Genomic DNA, 16243 nt, shown 5'->3' on the forward strand with positions numbered 1-16243 from the left:
AGAGCGGGTGGTTTATCCTACGTTTGGGAATGGGGTGAGGGGAGCTAAGGGATTTGAACAATAAGAGAATTTAGTTTTCAAATCAAATCATGAGCAGTGGATTAAGTTCTTGTGAGCAGTGCCCTTGCTGTTGGCATTCAGACTAGGAGCCGCCCTGGACATCACATAAGCTGAGGTTTAGAGTAAAGCTGCCGTGGGGTCGACGGATGTGCAGAGGCTGGGAGTTGGAGTGGCTTTCTTCTCAGAGTTGTTTCAGAGCAATGAGAACTGCTCACGTATGATAGGCACCCTCTTGTACTCAAGTCTTTGGGGAATACAGTGAGTGACACTTTTAATTAACAAATCCGCTGGGAACAAAACTCCTTTAAAAGCGTTGGCTGGGTGTGGAGTTTGAAGGGTGGACTGCGGAGACTCCCACGGTCCTGGGGGAGTTCTGGGGCTTGAAGCCGCGGCTGAGTTGTGCATCTTTGGGGTCGGATCTATCGGAATGAGGGCCAGAGTGTTCCCCCAGAAAGCCCTCACCTCTGTCCCAGGGGATGGAGGCTGGCCAGCCGTGGTGGCAGTCCTCAGGCAAGCTGGGGTCCTCTACCACTTTGGGTGCGGGCCTTTCTGCTCTCCCCAGATTTGGGAATCCCAGCCCACTTGTTCAGAATGGGAGGGCAGGGTGGGGGACTGGCATTTGGGAATGCATCAATCGGGTTCCTGTATAGTTCCGACCACTGACAGATAGCCGAGTGTCTGTACACAGCAGCGTCCTTAAATGTCTTCCATTGTACGGTGCATGTCACTGCGTCTCACCGGGCCTGCACTCACGCTGCTTCTAGTACAGTATCAATATCCATGGTGCCAGAGGTTCTAAGAAAGGCTCACGAAAGAGAGAAGGATGCTTCCCCTCCTGCTACCACAGTGGAAAGTATTTCTGTAGGACGCGCCTACCTTGGGAAAACATGTTTTAGTAGTAAGAGTCCTGAAGGAGTAGTTAGTCGAAGGGTTTCTTAACTCATTACTTTGCTAAAGGGAGCTTAATTTTGAAATCCTCATCAATTATTTCCTCACTTGGAAGGCCTGTGACAGACCCCCCTGAGGCTGGCTGTGAGTCTTCACAAGACCAAAAGTTGACAAAGGATTTTATGCAAGCTTTGAACAGAATTACAGTTATTAAACTTGAAGGTGTAACTAAGACCGTTGTTTCTTCCTTTAGGCTTAGGTAATTGACTTTCATCTCTGTAGTTCAGCCCCCTACCCACCCCCCGCCCCGTTTGTGTTTTTCTTAACAAAATCGTCTCGGTTTTTAATTTTTATTCCTCCCAGTTTATTTTTGATTATTTTTTAAAGACCACTGATGGCTCCTATAGTATGAAACTCAACAGTTAAACTTAATTTTGCCTCCTTTATGGAAGCTGACTTTTTTTTTTTTTAATCATACTCTTTTTAAAGGTCTTCTTGGGAAAACATCCAAGTTTTCACTCAAGGCAATGAATGAGCTCCCCATGGCAATAACTTCCAGTCTGGGATGAAGAAGTCTGAAGAATTTTAGCAGTGGCAGTATTCAGATGTGAGGGAACAGAAGCAAAATAAAAGATAAATACAACTCCAGTGCGGGAGATTGCACTGATTTAGGATTTAGCCTCATGATACTAATAGTGGCTTCCTAAGCTAAGGATTCAAAGGAAGCCATTGTCATTCAAAAGCAAGGTGTGTTTGAAAGGAGCAATCTCTCTCCTTTTCACGTGGATCCAGAAAGGTCTATAGTGTGTGGGGTTGACATTGCCCTTTGGTTTGGGAGAAACAACCTAGTTACAAGGCTTGGAACAAAGGACTGACATTCAGCCTCTGCTATAAAACTTCGTTGTCCTTGATAAATACAGAAAGATCTCTGATACACTTCATAGAACAAGAATTGTGGCACCAAATGAATATGCTTATCTTTAAAAGAAAAATGTAATAAACTCTCAAAAAAGAGTTTATGGAGTGGCACAGGGTCTTTAAGGCACCAGAAGTGACTTAAGATGTGGTCTGGAGGGAGGCAGACAAAGCTAGATGTCCCATCCATCTTTTGTTTTTTTTTTTTTTCTTTTTGGTTGCACCGCGAGGCATGTGGGATCTCAGTTCCCTGACCAGGGATCGAACCCGTGACCCCTGCGGTGGAAGCGCAGAGTCGTAACCACTGGACCACCAGGGAAGTCCCCCATCCATCTTTCTACGGACACATTGGAAACTCTGGGTAGAAGCTGATGTCATGCTCGTGTCTCTGAGATTAAGTTGTAATAGCAAACCCTGGAAGTTGTATATGACCAAAAGTCTAATCACGTCTCCTGCCTCAGAAACCTTTATGCCTCAGCATCCGGGTTTCTCCATAATCTGGCACTTCCTACACTTATTTCCTGCTACCCTGTTCTCCAGCTACACAGTTGGTGCCTTGCATGGTAGAACATAAACTTCTTGAGGGTTTATGTATTACCTATGTGGACCTCACAGTGTCTTACCCTTTGAAAGAGCTCAGCAATGTGATGTTTATGAGTTTGGTTTCAAGGGCCCTGTCTTTGGCTGAGGACAGGTGGAGGCATCCTCATTATGTCAATTATATGAGCTGGGAGAGTGTGGGAGGGCTGGCGGGCAGGAGCGCAAGGTCTGGCTTTGGAAGAGGAGTTTGCACTGTGGTATCCCAGTGCTTGGCTGGCAGTGAGCACAGGGCGTTGGACAACGTAGGCTCCTTGGACCGTGGGGAGGAACGCTGGGGCTTGTCCCTCCCTGGTAAGGCAGAAAATCCTTAAGAGGGTGTTTGCACATAGGGGCAGCTGGTCAGCTACGTCATGGACTTATGTTCAGAGAGTCCCCTGCAAAATCCCCAACGTGGCCCAACTTGGATGGAGGGTAAGTGGGCAAGCCTGGCCTTGGCTGAAAACAAACAATGTGTCAACCTCGTGTAAGCGGATCCTAAGGGAGGAAGAGCCAGCATCATTTAACTGTTGTGTTGTTACTGGTGATGATGACATTGATAACGCTAACAATGAAAGAGATCATTGTTTTCCTTCTTTTAGTCACATAGAAAAAATCACCACATGGCAAGACCCTAGGAAGGCGATGAATCAGCCCCTGAATCATATGAACCTCCACCCAGCTGCCACTTCCACACCAGCGCCCCAGAGGTCCATGGCCGTGTCTCAGCCGAATCTCGGTAAGCTTTGACCAGAGCTGGATAAACAAGCATTCAGCCGAGGGCCTCTAGAGCTCAGAAGCAGCTCTGGTTGCCTCCGCGCCTACTCACGCACCCAGATAGTACCTTCTCCTCCCACTTGGCTGCATTACCGTCTCACTGCCCTTGCCTTGGCCTCTTGGCTACACAGTTTTTCTTGGCCTCTTGGCTACACAGTTCGTGACACTGCTACCAGGGTTTACACTACAGCTCCAGCATCCCCTCCCGTTGTATTTATTGAAGTTCTTTGAAAACTCACTTAGGCCTCCCGTCTTCATCCAGACCAAGGCAAGAAGGGCACTTAGCCCCTTTCTGTGAATTTGGTCCCTGAAGACTGCCAAAGTGTACAGTTCTGGCCTCAAATCTCTTTGCTCAGCCCCGCCCCCCAACAATGTGTGATTAACACCAGACTAGGTGTCTTCTTGCCTCATCTCATTCAATCCTCACAACAACCCTACAAGAAGTGACAGTATTCCCATTTTATAGATGCAGAAACTTTCCCAAGTCCGAGCTCGTGGGCTAGTAGAGCCAGAGTTGGAACTGAGGTTGGGGAATGCATTCAACCCTTACATAATCTGCGGGTGGCTCCTCCCCACACCTGCCCTAGGATAGGACGGCTCACATTTCAGTTCATTTTGAATAAGTGTGATTTTAAACTTGAGATTAGTTTCTGCTAATTGCCTTTACTTCAGAAGAAATACAATTCTGCCCACTGGAGAGAATCAGATGTGAATGAATACACTCCTGCAGCAGAACCGATCAGCTTTTGTTAGTCATTCTCTCCCACCCCCAAAGGCTAAAAATAAGAGGGCCAATTTTGAAGTTTTTAATAAAAGATGGTGCCGTTTTCAGGTAATGTTTCCATTTAAGATCGGATATCCAGATACTGCTTTATACACAGAACAGAATTTTAGAGAATGAAAAGAATCTCCTGTTGGATTTTCAGGAATGAACAGGATAAAAATGGAAGCAGTTTCCTGGATACCCTTCCTTTATAACTGTGGCTTAGCCATGGTGAGTATGGACTCAAGGAGACCTGAGTCAGTATATTCAAGTAAATATATTGTCCCTTCTTCCAGGAAGTCTGGATCTACCATTTTAAAGCTTGCAGATGTAAAATATATACAAAAAGCAAACGACTCAGACCAACCTCTGTTGTGTTTCGTATCTAAAGGGTAGATCAAGGAAAATGGTGCCACTGCTTCTATGAGCAGTGGTGAACCAAAGCTACCCGTGAATCACTTGTCCCCAGTATATAAGAGCTCAAGTAGAAAGCAGATGCGAGTGTAGCAAGGAAACCACAAATTAGGTAGCATTAGACTAGTTTCTTTAGCCATTTAATTTTTATTAATTTATTTAATTTGTAGGTAGCATTAGACTAGGGTTTCTTTAGCCATTTAATTTTTATTAAAAGTTCTAAAAGCTGATTATTAAATTATTGTTAACTTTATAATCGATTATAATTGGAAAGGATCTTTCATGGACCTGGTTAAAAAAATTCAAACACGTTTTTCAAAGGGGTGTTCAAAAAGTAAGTCTTCCTCTGATACTCATGCCTCAGTCCCTTGTATGTTGCCTGGAGTCAATCAGTATTTCCAGTTATGTGTATGTTTCTTCACATAAATTGCTAGCACGTTATACCCACTGTTCTGCACTTTGCCTTTATTTGTTTTTTGCTCATAATATATTATTTATTTATTTATTTATTTATTTATTTATTAGCATCTTTATTGGAGTATAATTGCTTTACAATGTTGTTTTAGTTTCTGCTGTATAACAAAGTGAATCAGCTATATGTATACATATATCCCCATATGCCCTCCCTCTTGTGTCTCCCTCCCATCCTGCACCTTGCTTTTTTTCTACTTCTATATCCGTATACACAAAACTGCCTCATTTTTTTTTAATTGCTCAGTAGTCCAACATGTTGATATGCTATAATTATTTAACTAGCCTCCATCTGATGGGTATTTGGGTTTAGTGTGTTGTTAGTGCACCCAGTATTGGAGTGAAGATCCTTGTTTGTGATCCTTTCCTTAATTTTATAAAATTGCACAGCGAGTAGGAAGTGGACTAAATTAGAAGGACTTTGAACGCTAAAAGCTTAATACTGAAGGCACGTGTGAGTCTACCCTCCCCCTATCCCCCCACGCACTAAAAGCCCAATTGCTGGTAACGTTTATCTAAAGAAATTGTAATCTGAATGTCTGAAACAAGTTTACCTGTGGCTGAATAAAATACCTTTTTCCAGATTTCTAATAAATCGGGGCAGTAGGTTTCTCAAGACACACATTCTGGGGTTTTTCCAATAATATTTGAATATTTGCCCATTACAAAATGCGTTGCTAGCCTCTCGAGAATCACAGATGTGTCCCAAGTTTGGAAATATAACAGGGAATGCAAAGTAAGCTCCAAAGACTGGGGGTAATTTAGAGAGTCACAATATGGTCCTAATAATAAACGATTTACTCAGAGTATTTTATTTTAAGCTATAGCTCTGCCTGTAGTTTATACTCTTTATTATCAGCCTTTAAAAATAGAAAGAGCAGATCTTTCTACTTTTTTTTTTGAGGTTTAGTATGTGGTATTTTATTTTCATTATTTTAGAACTAATAGGTGTACATCTGTGTTTACATATATTATACCTACGTCATACATTAGCATATATATGTAAACATATAAAGTCAATATTTGGAATGTGATTCAAAACTTCTATGTCGGTTTTACATCAACTGCATTTTTTTTCTTTTTACCTTTTAACCAGAGAAGATCCTTCTCGTCTTCCTACTTCTTCTTAAATCTAGAATTTTGGTCTTTTCAATGGCATACATCTGACAAATAAGTGAACTTAGGTGATGTGTCCCCTTCACTGATAGATATTTATGTACAAGTGAAAATGATGTCAAAATGCAATGAACATTACTGTCAGGTGATAGAATTAGTAATAAGCTAATTTTATGTATTTCTGGAACTATGATATAATCAGTGACATAGCAAAACACATTCAGCAATATATCTCCTTCTATTGTGATTCCGTGTTTTTCTCTGTGTTAGTGATGGACTTGGGAGTCGGACTGTCAGACTTTGAATCTCAGCTCTGCCTATTGGTGACTCTGTTAAGTCACTTAATTGTGCCTCAGTTTCTCCATATGTAAAATGAGGATTATATTTATAGTGTGAGGAGGTTGTATGAGTTTATAAGTAAAGTGCATAGATCCATGCCTGGCACGTAATGAAATGTTATGTCATCATTGTTCTTTGTGGAAAGAAAAGTTTTATGTTTTACTTAACTATAGAATGTTAGATTTGAAGACAATTTCATTGTTCATCTTTTTTTTTTTTTTTTGCTCTTACTTCTTCTAGGTGCTTGTTAAACGTTTCTTGTATTTTCTCCATTCTATCAGCGGCCATGGCTCACGGGCCCAGCCGCTCCGCGGCATGTGGGATCCTCCCGAAACGGGGCACGAACCCGCGTCTCCTGCATCGGCAGGTGGACTCTCAAGCACTGCGCCACCAGGGAAGCCCTCATTGTTCATCTTAAAAGCTCTCAAAAAAATATTTATTTTAGGCTGGTTAGTGTGCAAAGCACTTTAAATTAGGAACTCTGTATTTTTTACTTTCAGTGAGGATAGCGCCCCCTGGTGGAAATGTTTCAGTCCTCCCGGTCCCCCGCCCCCACCCCCCCACCCCAACGAGAAACTTCTTGTCAGTGGATATCTTATATTTTCAGTAGCTCTATTCCTGAAATGTGGGTTGTAAGGCAACCCATATTTTAATTGGGAGAGAAGAGATCCATCACTCGAAGGCACCCTGGAGTGAGTGACTTTGTGAAAGTCATTTTGTGAGTGACTTTGTGAGCATACTTTTGTCAGGCTGCCTCAGAATCCGGTGAAAAGGCATCTGTCTCTTGGTAGGACGGCAGATTGGCTGTTTATCTAAACTCACTCTCTTTTCAAATGCTGAAGTAAAACGAAACAGACTCTCAAGGGGTATTTGAAATAGCTCTCTCCAGCTTGGTCTAATTTTTTTATGGTTTTTTTTTTGTTTGTTTGTTTGTTTTGCGGTACGCGGGCCTCTCACTGTCGTGGCCTCTCCCGTTGCGGAGCACAGGCTCCGGACGCGCAGGCTCAGCGGCCATGGCTCACGGGCCCAGCCGCTCCGCGGCATGTGGGATCTTCCCGGATTGGGGCACGAACCCGCGTTCCCTGCATCGGCAGGCGGACTCTCAACCACCACGCCACCAGGGAAGCCCCCAGCTGGGTCTAATTTTTAACTGAAATTTTTGTTTTTGTATTTACCAAATCAGGTTGTCTGTCAGGTTTTATCCAATTTGATTCTGTGAGCAGATTGGTCCCCTTTGTGTCTGAGTCTCCGGAGATAACCCAGTGAATGGAAGAAGAAAGGAAGGTTTTGGAGAACTTTAGATAGCGAAGAGGAGAGATTACCACTGGGTGGAGGCTGTATCACTTGGGAGCTGACAACTTGTTTGAAATCCTCACTGTTATGTAACACAGTGAAGGGGGAAAACTACCATATGTGTGAAAGTTGATTTTTTTTCATGACACAAACCAGGTGGGATCTCATATCTTTTAAATGGGTTGTTGGTATGATTAATTACTTTTAATAGCCACTAAATTTTATTGAAGGAGGGGAAAACAGGAAACAGGAAAAAAAAAAAAGGACTCTACACAGGCCATATTATAATATATAAAACAATGGGCTCGGGGCAAATGGAACCTGCTAAGGAAACCAGTTAGGTTGTTAGGGTGGTAATGCGGGTGGTGTGGAAGGCAGGGACCTGTTTGTATAGTGGTTAATGGGAAGACCTGGAGTCAGAACTGAGTTTCTCTTGGGTTAGACATTTACTAGTTTCGTTTGTTATCTAACCTGGGTTTCATTTTCCTTATCTGTAATATGGTGATAATGATAGTCTCTTCCCCATAAAAGTTTTGAGTATTTAGGTATTCCATGCCTTGGTAGCTGGCATAGAGAAAGCTCCCCAAGAAATATATTATTGTAACTATTATTATGAGCTAGTAGGCTGTTTTTTCCTCACTTTTCTGGCCTGTGTAGCCAGAGGAAGAGCCTGTGGTGTGTGTGATAGAAAGCCATCCTCTTCCTTCTCCCTCGGGAAAAGCCAACCTCAGTTCCTGCAGCTTTGATCTTTTGGACACTTCTGCTTACACGTTGCGAAACTAATCTTGAACCCCAGGCAGCGACTGTGAGAAACACGCTCGAGCCCGGGCTCGTTCATGAGCAGAGGCAGTTTGGGAAGGGCAGGTTCACTTCGAGCCCCACATGAAGAACCTTCCCCTTCTGCAAGTGTGATGGTGTCAAGGTCTTCCTATCTCTCAGCACACGAGGACTGAACTCGTACAGTAACTTAAAATCTCCCCATGTTTTAAAATGTCTTTGCAGAGAGAAAGTGACAGGCAGTTTTGCCTTTTTGGTGATAACCCTAGTGATCATCAACCGTGGTGTGCTGGCCTCCTGTCACACATTAATGGACCTCCTTGTTGGAACGAGGCCCTGACCTGGGGTGCCAGTATCCTCCCAGACAGGACAGGAAAAATAAAGACTGTATAATAACTTCACCAGACTGCCAGCCCTAGCCAGTTCAGAAACCGCTGGTAAAGTGCAGCCAGAGTGTATTTTTAATGCTATAGGAATTTTTAAAATATCACACACTCCCCCTTTGAAGATGTGCCATCCACCAGGCCAGAGTTTGTCCTCCAGGTCTATCTTGATCTGTATTTCAAATTGTAAACACGTGTGGTTTTCTTGCTTGCTTGCTTGCTTGCTTTTTTTTTTTTTGCAGGGTATGCTTTTCAAGACAAGATGGAAAATCTAGTCTCTGCTCAGTTTGCAAAGTTGGCTCCTTTGTCCCTCTAGGAAGTGTACAAAGGCACTTGAAGACATTTTATCAAAAGCAAATAAAATAGCTAAGGGACACCACAGCCTAGTGTTGCTGAAAGCATGTAGAGAGGTATCCTGAAAGTTTGCTGAAAGTTAGATTTATACGTAGGCTACCTTATTTTTGTCTTTTTCCAGTAGTTTTCTTCTAATCAAATTTATGTAGTGAGTTTATGGCAGACACATCTGGCTACTGTGATTTTTCCAGCTCTGATGTTCTCACTACTTTTTGAACTTTGCGGTTTCCGCAGCATGAATTAGCCTAACGCACACAAGCACATACACACACAAACCCAAAGACAACTGAAAAACCTCCACCCTTAAGGGGGAGGGTGGTGGTGATGGGGCACTGGTAAGAGTGCTGTGGTGGGAAGTGGGTCTTTACGGAAGGGAAGGAAGACTGGTGGGCACAGGGAAAGGGGAAGGGGTTCTGGTTACAATGTTTTTTTGTTTTTTCTTGATTAAAAAAAGAGAGAGCAGTTTTCTAAATGCTGTAGAAAATCGATATTATTTTCTTAGAGAGATTTGGAGGAATCCATCAATTGTCAGAATTTAGTCTGTCGGCATTAGTGAAGACCACTCTTCAGCATTTCCTAAAGGAGATTCATTACAGTTCCTACCTTTTGAGGCTTTTAAAGATTATGTGAAATGGGGGCCAAACACAAATAATTAAGTCAACTGATTCAATTCTTCTTGTGCAATAAAGTGGTACATAATAGTCGATAAAGAAACGAACCTTGTGTTTTCTTGAATCTCTCATCTATATCAGTATTCGTTCATCTGCATATGCATTAAGATTATGTGATGAAGACTTATAGATTTTGTTACACAAAATTTAGAAATTTAGGTAGCAAATCTCCACTTTGATAAGAAGTCTTAAGAGCCATGAAAAATGTTTGATGCCAAAATTTTCCGAAGAAAATATCCCCTAAGGTAAAATTCCCAAGTAGTTGCTAGATGAACACTTTGGAAAACTGTACACAAAGATGCTCCCCCCCCATTAAATGCCTGCAATACGAAAATAAATATATTTGTAACTAATAGTAGTTATAGGACTATATGGCACATGGAAAACTTTATTATATCAGTCTGATTTGATAAAGCAGGCAAAATTGTTTATACTATGATTATAATTTTGTTTTTTAAAAAAGACTTTGTTTAGATTTTCTTTTCCCACAAGACGATGCTCTCCACCTGTGTATTTCTAGCCCATGGCCAAGTGCATTATGCATCACAGGTGCACCACTTAGTAGAACAAATGTATTGAGTAAATCAATTATGTATTTTTAGATGTTCATAGTGATTATAGTAAGGCTTTTGAATTGGGGGTGGTCCCCTTAATTTTCTCTGTAATATGGTGATATTCGTTTTATAATAGCCAAAAGAAAAAAAAAAATGGAGAGCCATTTGGTTGGTGTCTTGAGCTTTTTAGGGTGGGAGAGGAGGATGGGGTGTAGGGAAGAAGGCTCTAGGCCCAGTGTGCAATGGAGACAGAACCATGAATCGTCAAGCTTCTGCAGCCGAGTCTACCTGTGGCAAACGAGTCATTCCCTGGTCTCTAAGATCCCTGTTTCTTCAAGTGGAGGCCCAGGTCTAGCACGGGTCGGATTCCTTGGGCCATCTGTTACACATACATCTTCAGAGTCCGGTAGGAGCCTGATTGCTCCCCAAAGAACAGTCATGTGCAGCTGCTGGGAGAAATACTGCCTGGACCCCACCCCTGCGAAATCCTGTCTCAGACCATGTAGGGTGGAGGCTAGGAATGGGCGCTGTTTTCAAGTGCTCAGATACCTCTGGTCACCAGCCAAGTGCAGGAACAGCCATGGAACTCTGTGCCTTAGCACAGAGATTGGAAACTGCCATCAGAACAGCTGGCAAAAGCGCACTCAGAGATCCAGTCTTTAACTTGAGTTACCTGAAAAGAACGCCGAGTGTGCTCACCAACTTCTTTTTTTTTAATTGAGGTGTAGTTGATGTATAATATTGTCTAAGTTTCAGGTGTACAACATAGTTATTCACAATTTTTAAAGATTATACTCCATTTATAGTTATTTTAAACTATTGGCTCTATTCCCTGTGTTCTACAGTACATCTTTGTTGCTTATATACTGTATACGTAGTCGTTTGTGCCTTTTAATCCCCTACCCCTATCTTGCCCGTACCTGCTTCCGTCTCCCCACTGTTTGTTCTCTGTATCTGTGAGTCCTGTTTCTGTTTTGTTATATACATTCATTTGTTTTATTTTGTAGATTCCGCGTATAAGTGATAACATATAATGTTTATCTTTCTCTGTCTGACTTATTTCACCAACTTTTAACTGTGATTTTTGCCTGAAATAGACATTTATGGTGACATTGGCATTTGTCACTTTGGCACTTGGTGTCAGTGCACACATGAGCTTTGGGTGTGTGAATGCTGAAGCCACTTTCCAGAGAGTTCTGACCCCAGTCATACCAAGTAAAGTTCAAAAACTAGGGGAGACGTTGCAGTTTGGCAACTAGATTATTGAAGTGTATTGTCTAAATTCATAGGGTCAGTGTATAAGCCCATCTTGAACTTTGCCAGCTGAGAGCTGACCAAAGAGTCAGGCCTCTGCAAGCTTAAAGCCCTGAAAAATTCTGGAGGGGCACCCCATACCCCAAAGAAGCACAGAGTCTCTTAGGAAAGAGGTAAAGGCCAGGTCAAGCTTTTCCTCAGTCCCTTCTTTGTGGGCACGACCTTCATTTACTTATTTATTTTTAATGGAGTCTAATCTCTTCACTAAGCTGCGGACCTCTGTTTCGAGAGTTTGAAAAATAATTGGGACAGTTTTAGTACTATCTGCTGGCTGACTTCCAGTAGTTTGTCCCCAGGAGCTTCCTTGCTGTGGAGAATGTTGCCCAGTTATAGTTTTAGGCAGAGGGATTCTGGGACGGCTTGTCCTTCGGCCACTTGTTTCAAATTGATAAGTGTTGAGTGACATTTGGACACTTTTCTTTGATCTCCTCTTTGGGGCCCCTGGTGATGTTGTCCCCACCTGATCATCACCTCCCCCACCCTGTATCAACTGCAAGATTGATTTCTTCTTCCTTTCTGGAAGTCTAAATTTATTCCCGGGGTGTTTTGCAGTTGCTGGTGGTCAGGCACAGCTGTTCTGCCACGCTTGCCTCTGGATAATTCTCTGTGATGGAGTCAGCAAAATAATACCGTAAGAGAAGCCAGGAAAACAAAAGCCTTCATGGTCTTTTCTCATTACGTGCACTGAAGAGAGGAAGATCAGCCATCTCCCTGGTTTAAAAAAAAAAAAAAATGCAGGAAAAATTAAGATTCGAAAACATTTGAGGCAGCAAGATTCAAGAATGTTATTTTCGGGGCTTCCCTGGTGGCGCAGTGGTTGAGAGTCCGCCTGCCGATGCAGGGGACACGGGTTCGTGCCCCGGTCCGGGAAGATCCCACGTGCCGCGGAGAGGCTGGGCCCGTGAGCCATGGCCGCTGAGCCCGCGCGTCCGGAGCCTGTGCTCTGCAACGGGAGAGGCCACAATAGGGAGAGGCCCGCGTACTGCAAAAAAAAAAAAAGAATGTTATTTTCCTCCCATGTTATATAATTACTACTTGGTCATTGTAGACAATACTGATCAGCAAAAAATGAGAAAATAAAAAACACTGTAATCTGACCACTCAAAATCACACTAACATTGTCTCGTATTTGTCTTTTTCAATACAAATGTAAACAAAAGAGGTTGGAGAATCCTCTACGTTCTTTTTTGTAGCCTGCTTTTTTCACTTAATGTATCATGAGCATCTTTCTGTTTCAATAGATATTTTTTGATTAGCTGTTTTTATTGGAAAAGTAACACAAACATGGTGAAATATTCCTAAATATTCCTAATAGTCCTAAAGAGCATTCAAGAGAAGTAAGTCTCCTTCACGCCAGGACCCTCCACGCTTCTTTTCTCCCCCTGGAAACCACTACTACCAGCTTCCTCATTACAGCCTTCCCTCTTCCCCCAGTAACCACGGGGGATTGGTTCCAGGACCCCCACTATACCAAAATCCAAGGATGCTCAAGTCCCTTGCATAAAATGGCGCAGTGCAGTCCGCTGTCCGTATCCGTGGTTCTGCATCTGCAGATTCAGTTTCTATCCACAGTTGGTTGCATCCGTGGATGCGGAACCCGCAGATACAGAGGGCCATCTGTATTCCAGAAATACTCTACATACATACGTGTGGTTGGATGTATGTGCCTTTTTAAAACTTAGTATATCTTCGAGAGCTTCCTAAATTAGCACTTACAGATGTATTTATTCTCTTTTAGCAGTAAATAATATTCCATTCTACTGATGAACCATAATTATTCAACCGGTCCCCTAGGCTGGATATTTATGTTCTTTGCTGATTGTTTGCTATTATTAAACAATGCCACAATGTGCGTCCCTGTATGTAAATCCTTGTGCCGTATGCTGTTTATGTATAGGATAATTTTGCAGAGGTGGAATTCCTGGGTCAAAGGTTATGTGCATTCAAAGTTGTAATAGATGTTCCACCAATTTACACTCCTGCCAAAAGTGTATTAAAGTGTTTCTTTCTCCCTGGCCAATATTATTCTTACTCTGGCCAATAATGTTCATTATCAAACATTTTAGTCTTTATAATTCTGATAGGTACAAACTAGATTCTCATTGTTTAGTTTATACATGTATTTAATTTATGAATGGACTTGGGCATATTTCTTTCTATACACCATTACATCATGTTAATGACTGTACAATATGCCATTGTGTGACTCTACCATAATTTATTTAACCAGTTCTTTTATTGAGGGACATAGAGATTGGTTCTATTTTTTATTATTATAAATGATATTGCAGTAAATATTCTTGTACATAAATTTTTGTGCCTTCCTTAATTTCCTCATTTTTTCCAGTTTCTTTGGAAAGTTAATTTGTTAGGAAAGTATGAGAATTCCTTTAAAAAAAATACAATTTTGACCTGGTTTACTTTCATCGAACTAAGTAAGTAATTGTCTGCAGGTCCACTGTGTGTGTTGGGGAGGATTTGTTTGGGCTGCTACTTTCTTTTACAAAAAAATGATTTAAGGTTGCCACAAAAAGTGTATTTTTAGCCAGGCACCTAGCTTTCCCACTAGCTCTGGTTTTCAGCTTGCATATCCATATGTTTTTGACTAAGCCATAAATGGAAGTTTCATTTGAAGTTTGCTTCTCAGTACATGTCATGCATTTCATTCCATATTATTTTCGTCCTTCTTTCCAGTATTATATTTCTCAGGCACCAGTGAAGAGTGAGTTTTCAGTTTTGCCAAGAGTTAGATATTTGCAGAGATGGAAAAAAAATAAAGGCAAAAAAAAAAAAAAGGAAAATTAATGTGGCTGATTTAGTCCTGGCTCACAAGATTTTCATATAGCCGCTTCAAAGCTTACATTTTAAATATCAAGAAAAATATTCTATTTTCACTCTTGTCAATTGCCATAATGCCTGAATTAATTAGAATGGATCTATCATTTCTCCCCAGACGGAATTGGATCATCCCATCCTAGCAAAATGAATGCTCGCTCAGGGCAGCTGCAAATGAAAGTTCCTTCTCCAGCCTCCACTCTGTGCTTCTTAGTTTGTCCAGTTTTCCTTTTATCCAGAAGGCCAACGTGGAACAGTTTCTTCACCTCTGATCCTGGGAAGTGAGGGTCTTTCATCCCAGGGCCTCAAGCTTTATAGTCAGCTAACTCTTGGAGCCCAGGTTCTACCCAAGAAAACCTGTAATTCTTCAGTTCAGCGTCTTGTTGTTAGGTACAGTTTTCCAGAGCTGTTTCTTCTGAAAGACCAGTCCCATAGGGCACTGCTTTGTCCTGTCTTTCCAGGCTCTCTATTTTTTTAAAATGAGATTTTTTTTCTCTTTTAAAAAAAATTGAGATGTAATTGACATAAACATTATATTAGTTTCAGGTGTACAGCACAGTGATTTGATATGTGTATATGTTGTGCAGTATTCAGATTCATGACAATAAATCCTTTTTTTTTTTTTTTTTTGGCCATGTCCAACGGCATGTGGGATCTTAGTTCCCCTACCAGGGATTGAACCCGCACCCCTTTCATTGGAAGCGCGGAGTCTTAACCACTGGACCGCCAGGGAGGTTCCGCGACAGTAAATCTAATTAACATCCATCACCACACATAGTTTTTTCTTTTTCTTGTGATGTGTTGACTGAAAAAATATCGCACAACCTAAAAGCTGAGAATTATGTTTTATTCGGGGACCTTACTGAGGACTATAGCCCAGGAGACAGTCCCTCAGATAGCTCTAAGGGGCTGTTCTGAAGAGGTAAGGGAGGTGCCGTGATATATAGGAGTTTTTGCTGAAAAAAAAAAATAGTCGCACATCAAAAGATTACTACTAATCATAAAAAACAGACATCTCAAGTTAATGACTTTAGTGCTTTTCTACGTATGGAAAGATGCAGGAGTCTGGACTCGTTGAAATTATTCCTTTGATTTACATGTTGATTATCTAGGGCCAGCATCCTTTTTTTCTCCATCCTCAGTGCTCCTCAGGACTCACCACTGGGGTCGGCTGCTGGCTTGATGGCGGGCACCACTCTTTGTTTACTGAAATGGCAGCCACAAGTATTTTTGTCCACAAATAACAGTTGGGGTCGGGGATGGAGGTGGCGAGGCTGGGAGAAATGGTGAGTGTGAGGTATCAGGATCATGTAGCACTTGTTACAATTAGGGTTCTCTCCCTCCAAACCCCAGTCAGTTCTCAAAACCACTGAGCGGTAGCAGTTTTCTCGAAGAGAAATAACATCGCTGCACAACGGCCCGTATACCACACGGTTTGTCTGGACTCTGCTAGCCTGAGAATTTTCAATCTCCAGGGAGTTTTGGGTGTGTTTAGGGGAAGTTTTTTCTTTGCTGTAATATGTCACCTTTTATTTTGAAATAATCTAAAACTTACAGAAGAGTTTCAAATATAGTACAAGGAACTCCCACATACCCTTTGCCCAGATTTGCCTTTGTTAATTGTTTATGATTTGCCTCATTTGCTTATCTCTCTTTTTCCGTATGAAGATGTATTTTATATATATATATATATATATATATATATATATATTTTTTTTTTTTTTTTTTTTTTTTTTTTTTTTT

The 16243-nt window shown here is 41.7% G+C and overlaps 1 protein-coding gene and 1 non-coding gene across 2 annotated transcripts in view; one reads left to right on the forward strand and one right to left on the reverse strand.

Annotated features, from left to right (window-relative positions):
- WWTR1 (WW domain containing transcription regulator 1) overlaps positions 1–16243 on the forward strand; it is a 132113-nt gene that overhangs the window by 77948 nt on the left and 37922 nt on the right. The window contains exon 3 of the mRNA XM_007471301.1: positions 3042–3178. Within this exon, the coding sequence (XP_007471363.1) occupies positions 3042–3178 (137 nt within the window). The remainder of the gene's footprint in view (positions 1–3041; positions 3179–16243) is intronic.
- On the reverse strand, positions 2110–2182 carry TRNAG-UCC (transfer RNA glycine (anticodon UCC)). Its single transcript has one exon. It is a non-coding gene; the product is annotated as a tRNA-Gly (tRNA).

Source organism: Lipotes vexillifer, unplaced genomic scaffold (genome assembly GCF_000442215.2).
Source record: "Lipotes vexillifer unplaced genomic scaffold, Lipotes_vexillifer_v1.1 scaffold618, whole genome shotgun sequence".
Lineage (NCBI taxonomy): Eukaryota > Metazoa > Chordata > Mammalia > Artiodactyla > Lipotidae > Lipotes > Lipotes vexillifer.